Source organism: Sus scrofa, chromosome 15, assembly GCF_054392235.1.
Source record: "Sus scrofa isolate SSC_HxYL_T2T_F1_AM1 chromosome 15, Sscrofa_HxYL_maternal_Yorkshire_Landrace_v2.0, whole genome shotgun sequence".
In the NCBI taxonomy this organism is placed as follows: domain Eukaryota; kingdom Metazoa; phylum Chordata; class Mammalia; order Artiodactyla; family Suidae; genus Sus; species Sus scrofa.
The window spans coordinates 148239031-148260498 of record NC_139397.1 but is presented as its reverse complement, the minus strand read 5'-3'; the positions used below and the strand labels follow the sequence as shown (position 1 = coordinate 148260498).

The following is a 21468-nucleotide window of genomic DNA, read 5'->3' as shown; positions in this document are numbered from 1 at the left end:
ATTTTCTATGTCTAAAAAAATTTTTTTTATTGGAGACTTTCTGGTTGTAAAAGAAATGCGTATTAATGGTAGAAATCTTGAGGGAGGGGAACTAGAAAATATGTAAAGAAAATAACAAGCTTAAGGAAACCAAATGTCCTGTCATTGTTAATACTTCGGTATGTTTTTTTTTGCATTCTGTTTTCATTGTATTTATATACATACATTGGGATTAGGTTTCATGTTTGGGGGTATTATTAATTTCATTTGAAATAGAATTGGAATTTACTTTATATACTATTTTGGAATTTATTGTTTTCACATAGTATCCTTTAAATATTTGTAGGACCTGAAGTTATATCCCTTTTTTCATTCTTTTTTTTTTTTTTTTTTTTTTTTTTGCTTTTTTAGGGCCTTACGGAAGGCATATGGAGGTTCCCAGGCTAGGGGTCAAATCAGCTACAGCTGCTGGCCTACACCACAGCCACAGCAATGCAGGATCCGAGCCACGTCTGCAACCTACACCACAGCTCATGGCAACACTGGATCCTTAACTCACTGAGCAAGGTCAGGGATTGAACCCGTGTCCTCACAGATGCTAGTCAGATTGTTTCCACTGCACCACAACGGAACTCCGTCCTCATTCATTCTTAATAAATGTTTTTTCTCAATTCTTTACTGGGACCCAGGCTGACTACTGGGCTGTGGCCACTGTATTAGCTAGGGCTGCCATAACAAAACTCCACGGACTGGGCGTCTTAAATAACTGAAATTTATTTTCTCCCAGTTCTGAAGACTGGCAATCCAGACCAAGGTGTCTTCTGAGGCCTTGAAGACAGCTGCCTTCTTGCTCTGTCCTCACGTGGCCTTTCCTCTGTACATGCGCAGCCCTGATGCCTCTTTGGGTCCAGGTTTCCTCTTACAAGGACACCAGTCACATTGAATAAGGGCCTACCTAAAGGCCTCACTTGAACTTAAGCACTTCTTTCAGGGCCCTGTCCATGCATGGTCACAGTTGAAACTTTGAATATTAGGGATTTTGGTCATAGAGGAACACATTTTACCCCATAACAGTCACTTCTTACTCTTTTAGAACTTATTTATTCTTCACACAGTCCTTTTTTTTTTGTACTTGAGTATTTCTTTCTTTTTTTTGTGTGTTTTTTGCTTTTTAGGACCACACCTGCAGCACATGGAAGTTCCCAGGCTAGGGGTTGAATTGGAGGTACGGCTGCTGGCCTACACCACAGCCACAACAGCTCAGGATCCAAGCTGCATCTGCGACCTACACCACAGCTCACAGCAATGCCAGATCCTTAACCTACTGAGCGAGGCCAGGGATTGAACCTGAATCCTCGTGCGTACTAGTCAGATTTGTTACCCACCTGAGTCACAACAGGAACTCCAAGTATTTCATCCAAAATCCCACATAATATCAGGAATTTACCAATCTTAGAAAACTCTTTGGATATTGTTCTTGAAATGTTTAAACTTTTTATTTTAAACTCGGTGAATTTTATTATATTTATAGTTGTACAACCATCATCACAAACCAGTTTTACATTTCCATCCCAAACCCCCAGCCCATCCCTCCCCTCAACCCTGGAACCTGTCCTTTTGGTAACCTTAAGTTTTTCAAAGTCTGAGACTCAGTTTCTGTTCTGCAGAGAAATTCATTGTATCCTTTTTTAGATTCTACCTATAAGTGATAGCATATGACATTTGTGTCTCACTGTCTGACTTCACTTAGCATGATAATTTCTGGGTACATCCAAGTTGCTGCAAATGCCATCATTTCATTCCTTTTTATGGCCGAGTAATATTCCATTGCGTGTTTGTACCACATCTTTATCCACTTTTCTGTCAGTGGACATTTAGATTGCTTCCATGTAAATATTGGGGTACATGTATCTTTTTGAGTCATGGTTTTCTCTGGATAGATGCCCAGGAGTGGGATTGCTGGGTCAAATGCAAATTCTATTTTTAGTTTTTTGAGGAGTCTTCATAATAATGTCTTCCATAGTGGTTGCACCAATTTACATTCCCACCGACAGTGTGAGAGGGTTCCCTTTTCTCCACACCCTCTCCAGCATTTATTGTTTGTAGATTTTTTGATAATGGCCATTCTGGCTGGTGTAAGGTGGTACTTCATAGTAGTTTTGATTTGCATTTCTCTAATATTTAGTGATGCTGTACATCTTTTCATGTGTTTTTTTGGCTATCTGTATGTCTTCTTTGGAGAATTCTCTGTTTAGATCTGCCCATTTTTTGATGGGGTTGTTTGTATTTTCGGGTATTGAACTACAGGAGGTATTTATATATTTTAGAGATTAATCCCTTGTTAGTTGCTTCATTTGCAAATACTTTCGGCCATTCTGTGTGTTGTCTTTGAAATGTTTAATTTTGCTGCATGGGAAAGTGGGCAAAATTCAAGTTTTCTAAATTAGGCATAATCTGTTTTTTAAAAAAAATTTTAGGGGAGTTCCCGTCGTGGCGCAGTGGTTAACGAATCCGACTGGGAACCATGAGGTTGCGGGTTCAGTACCTGCGCTTGCTCAGTGGGTTAAGGATCTGGCGTTGCCGTGAGCTGTGGTGTAGGTTGCAGACTCGGCTCGGATCCCGCGTTGCTGTGGCTCTGGTGTAGGCCAGTGGCTACAGCTCCGATTAGACCCCTAGCCTGGGAACCTCCATATGCCGCGGGAGCGGCCCAAGAAATAGCAAAATAAATAAATAAATAAAATAAAAAAAATTTTATTTTGAAATAATTGTTGTTAATCCACTTAATATGTTTGCTGATACAGGCACAGGTAATTGATCCTGTTGGTCCCTTTGAACTCCTGAGTGTTGGAGTTATATCTTACCATATTTTCTTAAATGACTTCCTGTTTATTTCATAAGGAGGAGAGTAATCAAATTCCTGTTGATCAGCTGGGCCAGAAACTCTTGAAAAAGAAAGGAGTGTCTTGGAATAAGAAGTACAGAAAACAGTATGGACCACTGCGAAAGGTAGTTCATGAAATCCTTGTAGGAAGTCCTAGTTCCAAGAAATTTTACTATGACCAATGGTCATGTGAACTTCTTTGCAGAATGAAATTTAAATTAGGTGGTAATATAATCAGTGTTTTTGTTTAATGGTTAGAATTCAGTTAAGTTACTCAAGTACTGAGTAAGTTATTGTAGAATAAAGAAGGAAGCAAAAAAGAATAGGGGAAGGGCTTTTAATCATAGCAGCATAAAATGTCACAGAGTTTATATCTTAGAGCTTATCGTCTTAGGGAAACGTCTTCAGGTATTCACCCAGATTTCACTTGGTCTGTCTTTTACACACAGTTCTAGTAAACTTGGCCATCTGGTTTCCTTGGCTGTAAAATTAGGTACAAAAACTGGTACTGCCAGAAATGAGAGAGAAAAACAAAGCAACAGAACACTTAGTAAAATATTTTGGAGCTGTTTCTTGTAGAAGCAAGAGAGTCACCTTTCTGTCTTGATTGATGAGCTAAGCGAATGTTACACGTACCTCCCATGTATTTTCTATATGCAGCATCTTAGGAGCACTGGGACACAGGTTTGATCCCTGGCCCAGCACAGTGGGTTCAGGATCCAGCATTGCTACAGCTGCAACTTTGGTCACAACTGCGGCTCAGATCTGATCCATGACCTGGGAACACTATATGCCGCAGAGCAGCCAAAGATGGATGAATAAATGAGTAAATAAGAAAACTATATTTAAGATTGTGTCGTGGTAGGTTTCCCCCTTGCTGTACCTCCTAGGCTATTTAACAAAAAGCCCTTTGGTTTTTATTGAATATTTTATTATGGCCCATATGAACTTTTTTTTTTCCTCTTAGCTAGCCAGGCCAAAAATAAAAGTGAAGGTAAAATATCTTATCACAGAAAGGAAGAGAAAGCGTTTTTTAATCATGTCTAATTAAAATTTTTTTCATTAAGCCAGTGTTTGTTTTTTGTTTCTGTGTAGTTCTTACAGCTTCACTCTCAGATGTTTCAGCTCAGTTCAGATGAAAGAACAGTGAGTCTGTTGAAGGACCGTTCTCTCCAGGCTGAGTCTGATTTCCAAAGGAGTGATCAAAAGACAAGTACTTCAGAGTCCCCAGGTTTAAACGATAGACCCTCCTGTCCCCACTGGTTTGATATAAATGACGCCAAAGTCCAGCCAATCAAGGAAAAGGATATTGAACAGCAATTTCAGGGTAAAGAAAGTGCCTACATGTTGTTTTATCGGAAATCCCAGTTGCAGAGACCCCCTGAAGGTAAGGAAAGAGAAATGTTCCTATTTAAATTGATGACTTTAGAAGGCAAATATTGAATGCTATTTGAAATTCTGCCCTTTTATTTATTTATTTTTGCTTTTTAGGGCTGCACCTGCAGCATATGGAGGTTCCCAGGCTAGGAGTCCAGTCAGAGCTACAGCTGCCTGTCCTTGCCACAGCCACAGCAACACCAGATTTGAGCTGCGTCTGTGACCTACACCACAGCTCACGGCAACACCAGATCCTTAACTCACTGGGCAAGGCTAGGGATCGAACCTGCAACCTCATGGTTCCTAGTCTGATTTGTTTCTGCTGTACCACAACAGGAACTCTGAAATTTTACCCTTTTAGAAGGTTTACTCTTGGGATATTTTTAAATATTTTCAAGTTAACAATAAGAAATATACCAGAAGACTAGCATCCATGAGAACGTGGGTTCAATCCCTGGCCTCGTCTAGTGGGTTAAGGATCTGGCATTGTCATGAATTGTGGTGTAGGTCGAAGATGTGGCTCAGATCCCACATTGCTGTGGCTGTGGCGTAGGCCAGTGGCTACAGCTCCAATTTGACCCCTAGCCTGGGAATCTCCATATGCTGCAAGTGTGGCCCTACAAAGACAAAAAGACCAAAAAAAAAACCAGAAGAAATTTAACAGTTTGTCATCTTATAAAGATTATACATTTCTATTTTTCCCCCTTTCATAACAGGAGGCCATAGTTAGATTTTCACAATTGCACTTTCTCAGGTCATGTTTTCTTATATGGGAGACATGCTTGCCCTCTGCTTGGGCTTGGCTTTGTTGTTCAGCCGTGTGTTGTCTTTGAGTTGTAGGTGGTCTTGGTCTTATTTTCATGTTTTCCCTTTTATTTTATTTTCTTTTTTCCTTTCCCTCAAGGTAATAAGTCTCTGAGCAAATTGAAATATCTCCAAAGCCCTCTTGGTTGCATCTTCTGAGTCCTCATACCATGGAGGTTTATTTAACACTGAGACCCCCAATGATTAAATTTTTGAGTTGAAGCTACTACCATGAATCAGTCTGTAAGACGTTTTGGTCACGTCCCCAAATCTATGCAAAAGTAAAAAATCCTAACTAGGAAAGCTCTTTAGATCGAGACACATCTACAATTAGAAATGAGGATACTTCAGACACAACTTAGAATAGATTTACAAGGAGATCCTGCTGAATAGCATTGAGAACTATGTCTAGATACTCATGTTGCAACAGAAGAAAGGGTGGGGGAAAAATTGTAATGTATACATGTAAGGATAACCTGATCCCCTTGCTGTACAGTGGGGAAAAAAAAAAAAATCAATGTTAAAATGAATAGAAAATAAAGTTCTGCTGTAGAGCACAGGTGAAAAAAAAAAAAGAAATGAGGATACTATTCTTAGAGAATGAGAATAATGATCATTTTTATGAAGAATAAGAAAAAAAGCAGAATCAAAGGAAATTAATTCTCTGGATCTGAAACAGTTACATAGCTGTTCTGTTAATGAGAGAGGGCTTTGTTTTTTTCTGTGGGGAAAAATATGGTGATAGTTGTGATAAAAATATTGGGGAGCTGAATTCACAGTTTTAGAAATACACATTTCTTCAGAAGGCATATTATCTTCACTGAATCGAACAATATTAGTATGTACATAATTGGAATATGTATTAAATGGCAATTTTCCAGTTAGCTTAAGAATTGAGTAAAGGGAGTTCCTGTCGTGGCGCAGCGGAAATGAATCCGACTAGGAACCATGAGATTGCAGGTTTGATCCTTGGCCTTGCTCAGTGGGTTAAGGATCCAGCATTGCTGTGAGCTGAGTTATAGGTCACAGATGTGGCTCAGAACTAGTGTTGCTGTGGTGTACGCCAGCAGCTACAGCTCCAATTCCACCCCTAGCCTGGGAACCTCCATGTGCCGTGGGTGTGGCCCTAAAAAGACAAAGACAAGAATTGAATAAAGATCCAGCCAAAATCTTGATGGACTTTTTTAGGGTATAAAGGGATGGAACTTGGCAAAATGATTCTCATATTCATCTAGAGAGATAAATTAATGAAAAGTGAATAGGAGACTACTCAAGGAAAATTTATTTTAACAGTAAAAATATATTTATAATGCTATAGCAACTAAGACAGTGTAGTGCTCTTACAAAGAGGTAGATCATTGTTGCAGTAAGTCCAGAAATTGAGCTCTGTATTTCTAAGATTTTAACCATGAAAAGGTAGCTTTTCATATAAATAAGGGGAAAATGAATTACTCAATAAAGACAACTGGGAAGTTGGTTAATTGCTAATCACGCAAATTAGCAATTAGTACAATTAAGTGATTATATTTATCACTTGAATAAAATTCTAGTTCCTTTGATGTTTATGTAAAAAAGCCTTAAAATGAATACAATATAAATATTTTTCTGGTGTTAAGTTAGAGGAGACCTTTCTAAGCATAAAAGCAACCAAAACAATTTAAGGAAAAGTGATATAAACCTTACACAATACCAGAAGGCAAATGACAAGCTAGTGTGAAAATAGTGAAACATGGCAGATTGATTGCCCCATCTGTAGAGTGCTCTTACATTATTCACTTGTGCTCAGGAGTAAATTTGGGAAAGGATATAAATGATTAATGTGCAAAAGAAGAAATAGGAACATCCAATAAACTGCAAAAAAATTTTTTTTCATCAAAAAACATGAATCATAACAGCACTGAGAGATGGCTTTTTTCCTACAAAGTCAGATATTTCTGTTAATCTGGTTCTCAACAGTTGGCACTTCCTCTACATTTGGTAGGTGTATAGCATAATACAGCGAACTTGGTTGTATGTATTTTAAAATCTTAAGCCAGTAATTCTGTGTCTACAAATTTGTCTTGAAATAATCAGAACTGTATATAAATATTTATGTCCAAAGATGTTAGTTACCCCCATTATTTAATAATGACTAACTGGAAATCACTTAAGCATGTAATAGGAAAAAATTGATTAGATTAATTATGCTATGTATAGAATAGACTACTATGCAGTTATTTAAAGCTTTGGAAAAAGACACAACATATGAAATGAAAAAGCAAGTAACAGATTTGTTGGCTATAATCCTGTAATCCTAGTTGCTTTAAATAAGTGGTGTGTGTGTGTATGTGTGTGTGTGTGTGTACAGAAACATTGTGTAGGAGTAGTGTGTGTATCAAATCTTTCACAGTGTCTCCTAGGTGTGGGATTACAGGTAATATTTATTTCTTTTACATTTAAAAAAATCATTCCCAGAATTCTGGAGTTCCCATCATGGCTCGGTGGAAATGAATCTGACTAGCATCCATGAGGACCCAGGTTCCATCTCTGGCCTCGCTTATTGGGTTAAGGATCTGGTGTTGCAGTGAACTGTGGTATAGGTCGAAGACACAGCTTGGATCTGGAGTTGCTGTGGCTGTGGTGTAGGCCAGCATCTATAGCTCTGATTTGACCCCTAGCCTGGGAACCTCCATGTGTGGCAGGTGTGGCCCTAAAAAGACACACACACAAAAAATCATTTCCAGAATTTTTACAGTGACTGGAGTTCCCATTGTGGCTCAACAGGTTACAAACCTAACTAGTATCCATGAGGATTCGGGTTTGACCCCTGGCCTCACTCAGTAGGTTAAGGATCCAGCATTGCCATGAGCTTGGTGTAGGTCGCAAACAACAGCTCGGATCCTACATTGTTGTGGCTGTGGTGTAGGCAGGCAGCTGCAGCTCTGATTTGACCCTTAGCCTGGGAACTTCGACATGCTTCACGAGTGGCCATAAAAAGCAAAAAAAAAAAAAAATCTGGAAAACCACAAAAAGAATTTTTACAGTGACCCATTATTACATTTGTTTATCAGGAAAGAAACAGCAGGTTTTTTGTGTTTTTTTTAAGGTATATTTAAAAAGAGTTGAAAAAATAGAATTCTTCTAAGTTGGCTTAAAGAACTGTTTACCTTTTACTTGTTTTATTTATTTTTTTAATATATACATAATTTTTTTTTCATTATAGCTGGTTTACAGTGTTCTGTCAATTTTCTGCTGTACAACATGGTGACCCAGTTACACATACATATATACATTCTTTTTTCTCACATTATCGTGCTCCATCATAAGTGACTAGATACAGTTTCCAGTGCTACAGAACAGGATCTCATTGCTTATCCATTCCAAAGGCAATAGTCTACAACTATTAACCCCAAGTTCCCAATCCGTCCCACTCCCTCCCCATCCCCCTTGGTGACCACAAGTCTGTTCTCCAAGTCCATGATTTTCTTTTCTGTGGAAAGGTTCATTTGTGCCATATATTTGATTCCAGATATAAGTGATCTCATATGGTGTTTGTCTTTCTCTTTCCGACTTACTTCATTCAGTATGAGAGTCTCTAGTTCCATCCATGTTGCTGCAAATGGCATTATTTTGTTCTTTTTTATGGCTGAGTAGGATTCTATTGTGTATATATACCACATCTTCCAAATCCAATCATCTGTTGATGGACATCTGGGTTGTTTCCATGTCTTGGCTATTGTGAATAGTGCTGCAGTGAACATAGGGGTGCATGTATCTTTTTCAAGGAAAGTTTTGTCTGGATATATGCCCAAGAGTGGGATTGCTGGGTCATATGGTAGTTCTGTGCATAGATTTCTAAGGTATCTCCAAACTGTTCTCCATAGTGGTTGTGCCAGTTTACATTCCCACCACCAGTGCAGGAGGGTTCCCTTTTCTCCACACCCCTTCCAGTGCTTGTTACTTGTGGACTTACTCATGATGGCCATTCTGACTGGTGTGAGGTGGTATCTCATGGTAGTTTTGATTTGCATTTCTCTACTAATCAGTGATGTTGAGCATTTTTTCATGTGCTTGTTGGCCATCTGTATACTTTCTTTGGAGAAATGCCTATTCGGGTCTGTTGCCCATTTTTCCATTGGGTTGTTGGCTTTTTTGCTGTTAAGTTGTGTAAGTTGTTTGTATATTTTAGAGATTAAGTCCTTGTCAGTTGCATCATTTGAAATTATTTTCTCTCATTCTGTAAATTGTCTTTTTTCTTTTTGGTTTCCTGTGCTGTGCAAAAGCTTGTCAGTTTGATTAGGTCCCACTGGTTTATTTTTTCTTTTATTTCTGTTGCTTTGGGAGACTGACCTGAGAAAACATTTGTAAGGTTGATGTCAGTATGTTTTGCCTATGTTCTCTTCCAGGAGTTTACAAGGTATCTTGTCTTACATTTAAGTCTTTAAGCCATTTTGAGTTTATTTTTGTGCATGGTGTGAGGGTGTGTTCTAGTGTCATTGATTTACATGTGGCTATCCAGGTTTCCCAACAATACTTGCTGAAAAGACTGTCTTTTTCTCATTTTATATTCTTGCCTCCTTTGTCGAAGATTAATTGACCATAGGTGTCTGGGTTTATTTCTGGGTTCTCTGTTCTGTTCCATTGGTCTGTCTGTCTGTTTTGGTACCAGTACCACACTGTCTTGATGACTGTGGCTTTGTAATATTGCCTGAAGTCTGGGAGAATTAGGCCTCTGGTTGGTTTTTGTTCCTCAGAATTACTTTGGCAGTTCTGGGTCTTTTATGGTTCCATATAAATTTTTGGATTGTTCTAGTTCTGTGAAAAATGTCATGGGTAATTAGGGATTGCGTTGCATCTGTAGATTGCTTTGGGTATTATGGCCATTTTTACAATATTAGTTTTTCCAACCCACAAGCATGGAATATTTTTCCATTTCTTTACATCCTCTTTAATTTCCTTGATTAATGTTTTCTATTTCTCAGCACGTAAGTCTTTCACCTCAGTCAGGTGTATTCCCAGGTATTTGATTTTTTCGAGTGCAATTTTGAAGGATATTTTTGTATTTCTTTTCTAGTATTTCATTGTTAGTATACAGAAATACGACTGATTTCTGGATGTTAATCTTATATCCTGCTACTTTTCTTAATTTGTTGATCAGTTCCGGTAGTTTTTGGGTTTAGTCCGTAGGATTTTCTCTATATAGTATCATGTCATCTGCATATACTGACAGTTTTACCTCTTCTCTTCTTATTTGGATGCCTTTTATTTCTTCTGTTTGTCTGATTGCTGAGGCTGGGACTTTTGCCATTTTTATTGTAATATGTCTTGGTGTGATCCCATTTGTGTTCAACTTGTTTGGGGCCCTGTGTGCTTCCTGTGTCTTCATATCAGTTTTCTTTAGATTTGGAAGGTTTTCAAACACAATTTCTTCAAATATATTTTCAGTCCCTTTTTCTTCTCCTTCTGGAATTCCTATTATTCGTAGATTGGCCCACTTTATATTATCGCATAGATCTCTTATATTGCTTTCATGTTTTTTCATTTGGTTTTCTGTCTGCTGTCCTGATTGTGTGATTTCCATTATTCTATCTTCCAAATCACTAATTCGCTCCTCTGCATTATTCATTCTGCTCTTTAGTGCCTTTAGCTCAGTTTGCATCTCTTCAAATGAATTTTCTAATTTTTCTATGTTCCTCCTTATATTTTCTAGTTCCTTTCTAAAGTAATCTGCATTACTGTTCATATCCTCTCTTAATTCCTTGATAGTCAGCGTTAATTCCTTCCGTATTTTCACTACCTTTTGAACTCAGTGTCTGTCAGACTGCAGAGGTCTGTTTCATTGTTGACTGCTTTAGGTGAATTCTCCTCTTCCTTTAACTGGGTTTGGTTTCTCAGCTTCTTCATCTTGCTTATGTTTTTCTTTTTCTGTGAGATTAGGGAAGCCAAACTATAGTCTTGTAAAGCTACTTCTGTGCAAGAGCATCCCTTTGTATTTGGGGGGGGGATGGTTACTATTTATTTTTGGTGTGGGATTTTGAATATTTGCTGTCTCTTTCTTTGGTGTGAGCAGGCTGTTACCCCCAGGAGGCTCAGTGTGTTTTTAGGAAGAAGGAGGCAATGGGTAGGGCCAACAGTCCATACCTGGTCACTGGACTCTCGACAGCAGCAAGGAACTGTGGGAAGGTGGCACAGGCTACTCCTAGTTGCAGGCCCTGGTTAGTGGTAATGAGCTCTAGGCATATCTACAAGGTGTCCAGAGCATTTGGCAGTAGCAGCAGCAGGGTGCGTGAGTTCCCAGGGGAGTGAGAGCAACTTTTACTTGTTCTAATGTTTTCACTTTTCGGATGGTAAGACAGAGAGATGGGTGATGCAGAGAAAATTCATATTCACACAGGTAGTAGATGCTTTCCTAGCTTCCAGCACAGTCCTGTCTAGTTTTCCATGCTACCTCCTCAGCAACCAGATTTTACTTAGTTTACACAAGTTAAAGAAAGATTTTGTTCACAGCTCGAGCTAACCCAAGATACAGGGTTCCATGTCATTTGCTGAATGAAATGGATGCAGCCAACATTGAACTACAAATGAAAAGGTAATTTTAACTTATTTTTAGAGTTGGAATGGTTTTTCTGGTGAACAGGGATGTAATTTAGGTCTCAAGTATCCAGTAATGAAAACTAAAAAGGAAAAAAGCAAACTAGATAATGTCATTGTCTTTTTATTAGCTGCCGAATTCTTACAGTGAGAGTATCTTTTACTGTGCAAGTGCCCTTATCCATGAGAGTGAATGAGAAAGTGACTGTGAAACAGCCATCGCTAAGTAGGAAAACTGGAGGAGTCTGTGAGCACGTAGTTGTGCAGAGTGCATTGTATCCTGGCCTTTCAGGTTATTCCCTCAGCACGGAGTCTGTTAGGAACATCCCCTCATGTGTAAGTAGTTGTGAGAACTGGCATTAGTGACAGAAGACCAGAAGCAGACCAAACGAAGGAAACATGGAGGCTACACACTGTTCAGCTCAGTGTCAGCCTGGGGCAAAAACCTGCAATGGATTGTTAAAGGGATGGTTGGTGAGAACTTGATAATCTCAGCATTCTCTTTTGAGATCTAACCGTGAACCCTGAAGAAGTGGTTCTGTATTTGCCCTCTGGGTCGGTGGGAACTAGATTCCAGAAATGCATGTTCTCATGGTCCTCTTGTGGACCCAACGGGCCGATTATGTGGCAGAGCTGTGTTCTACATTTTTATCATTGATTTGAAGCGGAGGGGGAGAAAATAGGTAGACTGAAAGGCAAATTAAGATATAAAGGAGAGCTCAACAAAAATCAAGACATTAAAAATATAAAAACAGGGGTTCCTATTGTGGCTTAGTGGTAATGAATCTGACTGTATCCATGAGGTTGTGGGTTCAATCCCTGGTCCCCACTCAGTGGGTTAAGAATCCAGCATTGCCATGAGCTGTGGTGTAGGTTCCAGACATGGCTCAGATCTGGCGATGCTATGGCTATGGTGTAGATCAGCAGCTGCAGCTCCAAACAGATTCGACCCCTAGCCTGGGAACCTCTGTATACTATGGGTGTAGCCTTATAAAGACACTAAATAGAGAAAATTCTCTTATGGTGCAGCAGGTTAAGGATCTGGTGTTGCTGTAGCTGTGACGCACATAGGTCATTTCAGTCCCTGGCCTAGAACTTCCACATGCTGTAAGGTGTGGCCAAAAAAAAAAAAAAAAAAAAAAAAACCCAAACTCAGAATGAAATATCTGAAGTGCAAAAAAAAAAAAAACTACCTGCATGAATGGTGTGGATTAGCAGTTAATATTAAAAATAAAAACAACTTAAGGGGTTTTAGTCAACCAGTACTGATCTTTTTAATGTGGTTATTGAAGAAGCTACTGTGCTTTTGAGGGCCACATCTGGGGCATATGGAAGGAAGTTCCTGGGCTGGGGGCGGAATCCTGTGCCACAGCTGCAGCAACACTGGATCCGAGCCACATTTGTGACCTGTGCCACAGCTTACAGCAACTCCAGATGCTTAACCCATGGAGCAAAGCCAGAGACCAAGTCGGGTTCTCAACCCCCTGAGCCACATGGGAGCTCTGCTACCACTGTCTTCTCCCGCATTCACCAAGTTGTACTAGATACCTGAGTGGTGCTATAGCCTCGTCTTACTCTCCGTTGGTCTGGCTGCCTAGAGTGTTTTTGGCACTGTGCTTCAGGGCAGCCTGAGTGGATTCAGTCAAGTTGTAGCCAGCACGAGGCTGCTGCTGAGGACATTTGACCTGGAGAGAGTAGTAGACTTGGATCATGAGACCGACATCAAATAGTTCATGGAGTGTCTGTGGGATCTAGTGGAAGTAAGGAGAAAATAGAAGTTTGTTCCTGTAGAAATACAGAAGCGTGTTTCTAGCATTTTCTTCATAATCATCATCTCAGGATTAGAAGAGTTCAAGTGTCATTTGTTCAGAGTAACATTGCACAGTGTATATTAAAACCTTTTTCCTTGGAATTCACAGTGGCAGAGCTATTGAGAAACTAAGATAAGTCATTTTGGAGTTCCCTGGTGACTCGGTGGGTTAAAGACCTGGCGTTGTCCCTGCTGTGGTGCAGGTTCCGTCCCTGGCCCAGGAACTTCTGCATGCCATGGATATGCCAAAAGAAAGATGTCATTTGGGGCATGGAAGGAAAGGATGTTAATTGTAGTTACTTGGTGGAATAGAGAACTTATTCTGTAAAACAAGGTTTGAGTTGAATGTTATGAAAACTTAGCATTTGTGTGTTTTTGTGCCTCTTTAAAGGGCAGAATGTGATTCTACAAACAATAGTTTTGAATTGCATCTCCACCTCGGCCCCCATTATCATTTCTTCAATGGGGCTCTGCACCCAGTAGTCTCACAAACAGAAAGCATGTGGGATTTGACCTTTGATAAAAGAAAAACTTTAGGAGATCTTCGACAATCAATATTTCAGGTAATATTGTTTCACTTCCTCTTCATTTAGACATTCCCATCTATCTCAAGCTGATTCCCCTTTTCAGAAATCCTATATAGCATACAACTATTTATTTTTCAAAGCTGCTTAAGAAAATCCTACGCACCTCTCACTTCTCTCGAGGAATGGCCCAGATGTTCTCCCATGACTCGTAAGCCTTTCAGAAAAGCTTTTCTGCACAGGCAAGACTCACACAGTCCTGCCAGCACATTTTCAAGGGAGAGTCAAGCTGGTATAGTAAATAGGGCGAGAGAAAGTAAAACATTGTATTTCTGGGGAAAAATAAGTGAAAGAGAACCGTTTTTTAAAGAAGTAAGAAGATAGAGATAATTGTGTTGGCTAAAACCAAGAGCTGCTAAAACAATAAAAGCACCGAACTTTTCTGCCTTTCAGTATAGAATAATGTTTGTTAATAAGATTCCTAAATGAAGGAAGATGTCTGCTGGAGAAAGAAACATTGTCGTAATCGTCTCCAAATAATTTATCTAATTTACCTACTCCATGGAGTTCCCATCGTGGCGCAGCAGAGACAGATCTGACTAGGAACCTTGAGGTTGCAGGTTCAATCCTTGGCCTCGCTCAGTGGGTTAAGGATCCGGCGTTGCCGTGAACTGTGGTGTAGGTCGCAGATGTGGCTCGGATCTGGCGTTGCTGTGTTTGTGGTGTAGGCCGGCAGCTAGAGGTCCAATTAGACCCTTAGCCTGGGAACCTCCATATGCCATGGGTGCGGCCCTAGAAAGGACAGAAAAATAAATAAATAAATAACCTACTCCAGATACTTTGTTTTACTTTCAGTGCTTTCATATAAATTGTATCATTTGATTATTTAACCTCATGAGGGCAGCCTCACCCCATTTCAAAGATGAGGAAATAGTGATTGAAAGAGATTAAAGGCTTGCCCAGGGTCAGACTCTAGTTAGCAGTAGAACTGGGGTGCCAGCCCTGGTCTCCCTCCTCTTTCTTTCCTCTTAATTATACTTCACGCCACACTACTTCATGCTCAAGAAGAAGGGAAATAGAAAGTTTTTTCCCATGGAAACCAGTGACTTTTCTGAAAAACTGTCAATTACCAAAATTAGTAGCTTTCTTTTGTGTTTCTTCTGAGAAAAGCAGGACAGTCTCTTAACTTTAGATGATTAGAATGATATTTAAATGTTGGGTCAGTATTAGGGTTTCTAAAATTGTCTAGTATTTCTGAACTTTTCCCCTAAAAGTTTGTTTCTGAGTCAATCCTGGCATGTTGATATAGGTGGACTTGGGCATCTGACCCCCTCTAGGGTGATGTTTCAAATGGAAAAGACCTTACTCACCTTCTCAAGGTGTAGATTCACTCTGGTCTGCTTTTGGGGGGAGTCTTTTAGGATTTTGTTTTTTGGGTTTTGTTTTGTTTTAGGGCTGCACCTGCAGCATATGGAAGTTCCCAGACTAGGGTTCGAATCAGAGCTGCAGCTGCCAACCTACACCACAGCTCACAGCAACACCAGAGCCAAGCTGCATCTGTAACCTACACCACGCAGCTTGCAGCAGCCCAGATCCTTAACCCACTGAGTGAGGCCAGGGATGAAACCCACATCCTCGTGGATAATGGTTGGGTTTGTAACCCCCTGAGCCCCAATGGGAATGCCTTGCTGTTTGGTGCTTTAAGTGCACTCTGTATTATTTTAGAATTAAGCCACTGGCAGGAGGCTGTGCAGTTGACACAGGTAAGTACATAAGACATTTCTTTTTAAGAGAACTACCTTGCAATATTGTGGAGAGAGACTAAATAGTCCTGACCTTGCTACGTGATGTTTTGGTGAGGTTACTGCAGTCCCCAGAGTCTTGGGTATAGAAAAATTTTTTAAAAAACAAACAAAAATCCCTGGTAAGCTATTAAATAAGCTAGTAATGCCACTTTAAAATTTACAGTGAGAGACATTCCTTTTGAGAAATAAGAATATTCAAGCATGCTTTTTCCTGCATAGTGGTAATTATAAACACATTATTTTTGTTCTTCTGGGCAGGGGTTCCTACGCTGGCACACAAATCACTTTTCCTTCTAATAAAAGTGGTTGTCCCATAAACTAAGTAGAAATGATTGTTGTTTAAATGGTTGTGCTCTCTGTGTATGCCAAGAGTCTTCAGTCACTATGGAAATGAGATTAACCGTCTTTGAATCTAACTAATTTATTTAACCGTGAAATGTGTCTTTCCACATTTCTGGTGCTCTGTGGGGATTGTCCCTTTTGCTTGCTCCCGTATCTACTACATAAGTACACTGGCACGGTGCTCTTCTCGTTTATCCTGGAAAAGTGATCTAAATGTTCCATTTCGTTGTTCTCTTTTCTTTCATTTGTATTTTGTAGCTGTTAGAATTTTGGGAAGGAGATATGGTTCTTAGTATTGCCAAGTTTGTGCCAGCAGGACTTCACGTTTACCAGACACTTGATGGTAAGATAAGTATTAAAACATGGCAGTGATTTTGTATATTTACATTTCTGTGGGGCTCATCTGTGATTTTCTACTTTTGGCCAGTCTTTCCTCCTGCCTACTATTTTTCTTAATTATCTAGGTTATCACATTGGTTTTTAAACAAATAATTTATCCAATTTATAGTGTATCCAGTATATACAAAGTGTAAAATTTTACTGACGGAATGTTTTATATTTTCTGAAATTAAGGCTGCATCTCTACCTAAACAAATGTGTTTTAAAGACTTTGGGAATTTTTTTTTTATATTACCACATATTTTTGAGCAAAATGATTTGAAACCATTTAAATCTTGTTTAATATAGGTTGGTTTCCTTACCCAACTCTCAGCTTCAGATTTTTGTAGCAAAAATAAACAAAAGTACTTCAAGAGCTTGGAAGTACTTCCTTTAAATAACAATAAAACAATTACAGCAGTAGCATTGGTAACATTTACCTTGGACTGCTTGGTGCTAAATACTGAGGTCAGTGTTCGTGTAAACTATCTCGTTGGATTTTCACAAACTTCTCTGGTCCGCTTTTCATAAATGAGAAAGTGGAACCAAAGAGACTTGCGGTCGCCAGAGACGTAGCGCTGATCAGTGGTGGGCAAGGCCCATTTGATGTGTGAGCCTTACCCTGTTCAGTGTCAGCTACCGTTGACCTTGGATATTAACTCTTTTCCTGCTGTCAAGCTTATGTAACGACGTGGAGAGATGCTTACAGGAGAAGAAAATTAAACTAAAGAGTGTAATAGAAGGAATAAAGGTAAAAATAAGATAAAACAATGTCAATATAACAAACATAACTACTGCATTTTTCCTCAGTTTTCTTTAACAAGAATGCTTTTTCAAACAAATGTGTCTCAGCTTTCTTTCGTTAAATTGTTTTTGATGATCATGAGAGTGATTTCACTGATAATCTCGTCTTCCTAGGAGATGACCTGACACTGTGTGAAACTGAGATTGCTGATGGGGAAGACATCTTTGTCTGGAATGGGGTGGAGGTAAACAAGTGTGGAAGAAATGCTCACGGCAGTTTGGGATTTTTTTTTTTTTTTTTTTTTTTTGTCTTTTTGCTATTTCTTGGGCCGCTCCTGCGGCATATGGAGGTTCCCAGGCTAGGGGTCCAATCGGAGCTGTAGCCACCCGCCTACACCAGAGCCACAGCAACACGGATCCGAGCCGAGTCTGCAACCTACACCACAGCTCACGGCAACGCTGGATCCTTAACCCACTGAGCAAGGCCAGGGACCGAACCCGCAACCTCATGGTTCCTAGTCAGATTCGTTAACCACTGCGCCACGACAGGAACTCCTCTTTTTTTTTTTTTTTAGTGGCTACACCCATGGCATATGGAAGTTCCCAGGCCAGGGATTGAATCCAAGCCACACCTACAATCTACCCTGAAGCTGTAGCAACGCCAGATCCTTTAACCCACTGTGCCAGGCTGAGGATTGAACCCATACCTCTGCAGTGACCCGAGCCATTGCAGTCAGAGTCTTAATCCTCTGCACCTAAATTTATTGTGATAAACTTTTATTCAGTGTATGTGAGAGCACTTAGAAAACTGTTAACATGTCCATAAATTTTGTTGTATGTTTAAGAGATATTTATAGAACACCTCCTGGTGCCAGGCTGTGTGTCAGAAGCTAGATGCAAAGGTAAATAATCAGTCTTTGTCCTTCAAGAGGTCATAGTGAAGTCATTACACTCAGCTAAGTGTTACAAGGGAGTCTGTACATACTCTCACTGGGGACCCAGAAGGGGGCAGATTGATCTCCTGAATTAGGGATGGAGGTGAATAATGGAGCAGAGTGAATTTTCTCTTCTCTTTTTTCTTTTTTTTATCTTTTGCCTATTTAGGGCCTTCCCTGCATCATGTGGCGATTCCCAGGCTAGGGGTCCAATTGAAGCTACAACTGCCAGCCTACACCACAGCCATAGCAACTCCAGATCCGAGCCGCATCTGCCACCTACACTACAGCTGATGGCAACACTGGATCCTTAACCCACAAAGCAAGGCCAGGGATCAAACCCACATCCTCATGGATACTAGTCGCATTTGTTAACCACTGAGCCACAATGGGAACTCCGTTTTGGGAGGGCTTTTTTTTGTTTTTTTGGTCTTTGTTTTGAATTTTCTAAGTCAAAAAAAGGGCAGGGAGCACCTCACCACTAAGTGGACTGTCCTTGGTCCATCTCATATACTTACCACCACTGAGGATTCATACACCTCTGTTTCCACTTCACATTTCTCTCCTAAAAAGCAAAAGATGGCTAAGAAGAAGGTCACAAAGAAAAATCTAAGTTTGTTCTCTTATTTATTTATTTGTTGTCTTCATGCCTTTTCTAGGGCCACTCCCTCGGCATATGGACGTTCCCAGGCTAGGGGTCTAATCGGAGCTGTACCTGCCGGCTTACATACACCACAGCCACATGGGACCTGAGCCATGTCTGCAACCTACACCACAGGCTCACGGCAATGCCGGATCCTTAACCCACTGAGCAAGGCCAGGGATCGAACCTGCAACCTCATGGTTCCTAGTTGAATACATTAACCACTGAGCCACAACGGGAACTCCTGTTCTTATATTTAAAAGACATTTGTGAGCTTTATTTCACTTGAAAAAAAAAACAAGACTTGTTCTATAAGAGTCTTTTACTACGATACAATGTCAACTTAATTTTGGTAAATGTAACTCTGCTAATGCTTGCCTTGATGCTTTTGTTAGGTTGGTGGAATCCAGATTCCAACCGGTAGTGACTGTGAACCTCTGCTTTTAAATGTTCTTCATCTGGGCACAAGCAGCGAAGGAGAGGAGAGTCAGCAGTTGGTGGAATCTCCGCATGTCTTTCCATCTAACGCGGAACTAGGCACTGTGTTCGCAGCCTTGTCAGTCCCAGAAGGGGTCGTCTTAATCAACAGCACCACATCTCTAGGTGAGGAGAGCTGGACCGCCCTTGCCAAGGAAGACTTGAAGAAGACTTTCAGAGAACAAGGTCTCAGAAATGGAAGCACAGTTTTAATTCAGGATTCTAATGATGATAGCAGGTAACCTGCTGAAAAGCGAATTCTTTCTTAAGTTATTTTGTAGTACTGTCTCTTAGAACTCTAATGTTTTATGTTACATGGAATGATAAAAGTTAAGTGTTTCTTTTTATTTCTAAACATTCTGTTCTTTATAAAATGGGAATGTTCTTAGGCAACTTGGAGAGAAACGGGTGTTTTTATAAATGTGGCAACTGTTATAATAGAGGTATAGGTATAGGCTAGATACAGTCTAGATTAGTTGGCTGTAAAGCAGAATCTTCTCAGACGAATTCTATATGAGACTTACAATAAAACAGGGCATATTCTCGGAGAAAATTGCTGAAATCTTTCATGGGGAGGGTATTTCATGATCACAGCTAAGTGTCTGACTTCTGTTACAAGAATCTCCTAAGACAATTCAGTTTTTCATTGTCATCCTTTTTTATGATGCTTGAGATCCTCCCAGCTGTCCAGGTCGGGCAATTGTGTGGGGAATTACACCTTTGCTTCCCCTAAGTCACATCTGAAGCTCAAAAGCGCTTCTTCTCTCTGTTTCAGTTATCCATGTCTGTGCCAGCACATTTCTGTGGGCATCATACATGCCGTCCCCCCAGACTTCCACACATAGAAGGCGTTAGATTGTGGACAGTGTGTCAGTCCCCTGCTTTGTCAGCGCTGTGAACATACTTGGGTTAAGAAGGCTCTGCATTGTTACTCACTGGTGGCTGTGACATAGAGAAGCGGAGCACTTGCGAACTGGGCTCGTTTTGCATTACGTGCATCACTCTTGCTGTCTTAGGCAGGTGTTCTCCAGACACTTATTTCCACATCTGTTTATTGGATATAAAGGTTTATTACATATTTCTTTTTAGAAAGTAAGGTACATTTATTGGGACTTGGGAAATAGAGAAATAAAGACAGGAGACCCAAAACAGCATCCCTGTACCACTCATGCAGTGTCTGTCCATTAGCTTTCCTCTTTTTCTGAATTTAAATAATTGTTTTGTTTAAAGGGTTTTTTTTTTTCCCCTTTTTAAGCATATAGTGATGATTTTGTAGACAAATAGTTATCTCCTGCTTTCTGCCACCATGTTTGGAGGCTCTTGATAAACCTCATTTCCTGGGTACATAATAATCTACCTTGATGTTACAGTTTACCTGACTCTGCGCGGATGTGAGGCAGTGCGTAGAGCTAGGGACTCAGGAGCCAGCTGCCTGGCTTCGTTTCCAGCTTTATCCCTCACTAATAGTGTGACCATGAGCAGGTTACTTCTCTTTCTGCTCAGTTTCTTCTTCTGTAATATGGGCAAAATAAGGAGTTCCCTGGTGGCTCAGTAGGTTAAGGATCTGGGGTTGTCACTGCTGTTGCTCTGGTTACTCTTGTGGTATAGGTTTGATCCCTGGCCCGGGAATTTCCACATACCATGGACATGGCCAAAAAAGATGGACATAATAATTAATACCAACTTCACAGAGTGGTAAGGATTGAAAGAGTTAAGTGCTTACAAGTGTTTGCACATATAAGTGCTAAATATTTTAGCATCCTTCTCGTCGTTGTCCTCATCTAGTTTTTCATTATTTTAAGGCAGTCTTCAGGGAGCATATTTGTGCTTCAGACTTTGCCATTTTTAGGATTGCTAACTCAAGATAGAGTCCCAGAGTAGGGATAACAGAAATGAAAGTAGAATCATGTTTTAGGGCCCTGCTCCATACTCCCAAAGAGGACTTCCGCTAGCCCATTCAGTGCCTCTGTGTGAATTAGAAAGAAGTCACGCCTTCCTCAAGAACCTTAACTGTATCTGTAGGAAAGTTTTGTTAGAAGAAGAAACTCCACTGCCATCTGCTATGCTAAAATTTTTTAACTCTATAATAAAAACACAAATGTACAGTGTGTGTGTGTGTGTGTGTGTGTGTGTGTGTGTGTGTGTGAGACTCCCATTACATCGGGTACCTTTATTCCATGCCAGTCTGCACAGCTGTGC

At 40.1% G+C, this 21468-nt stretch overlaps 1 protein-coding gene across 50 annotated transcripts in view; it reads left to right on the top strand.

Moving 5' to 3' along the window:
- The window catches only part of USP40 (ubiquitin specific peptidase 40), an 82064-nt gene that overhangs the window by 23598 nt on the left and 36998 nt on the right, over positions 1 to 21468 (top strand). For 38 of the 50 annotated variants that reach the window (XR_014830276.1, XR_014830277.1, XR_014830283.1 and 35 more), the window contains 7 exons: positions 2878 to 2985; positions 3956 to 4247; positions 11528 to 11609; positions 13813 to 13984; positions 16351 to 16435; positions 17389 to 17459; positions 19188 to 19507. Coding sequence is in view for 19 of the 50 variants with exons in the window: in XM_021076209.2 (XP_020931868.2) it covers positions 2878 to 2985; positions 3956 to 4247; positions 11528 to 11609; positions 13813 to 13984; positions 16351 to 16435; positions 17389 to 17459; positions 19188 to 19507 (1130 nt within the window). In the remaining 31 variants the exon portion in view is untranslated. The remainder of the gene's footprint in view (positions 1 to 2877; positions 2986 to 3955; positions 4248 to 11527; positions 11610 to 13812; positions 13985 to 16350; positions 16436 to 17388; positions 17460 to 19187; positions 19508 to 21468) is intronic. The other 12 variants (XR_014830278.1, XR_014830263.1, XR_014830284.1 and 9 more) reach the window with 2 other exon arrangements.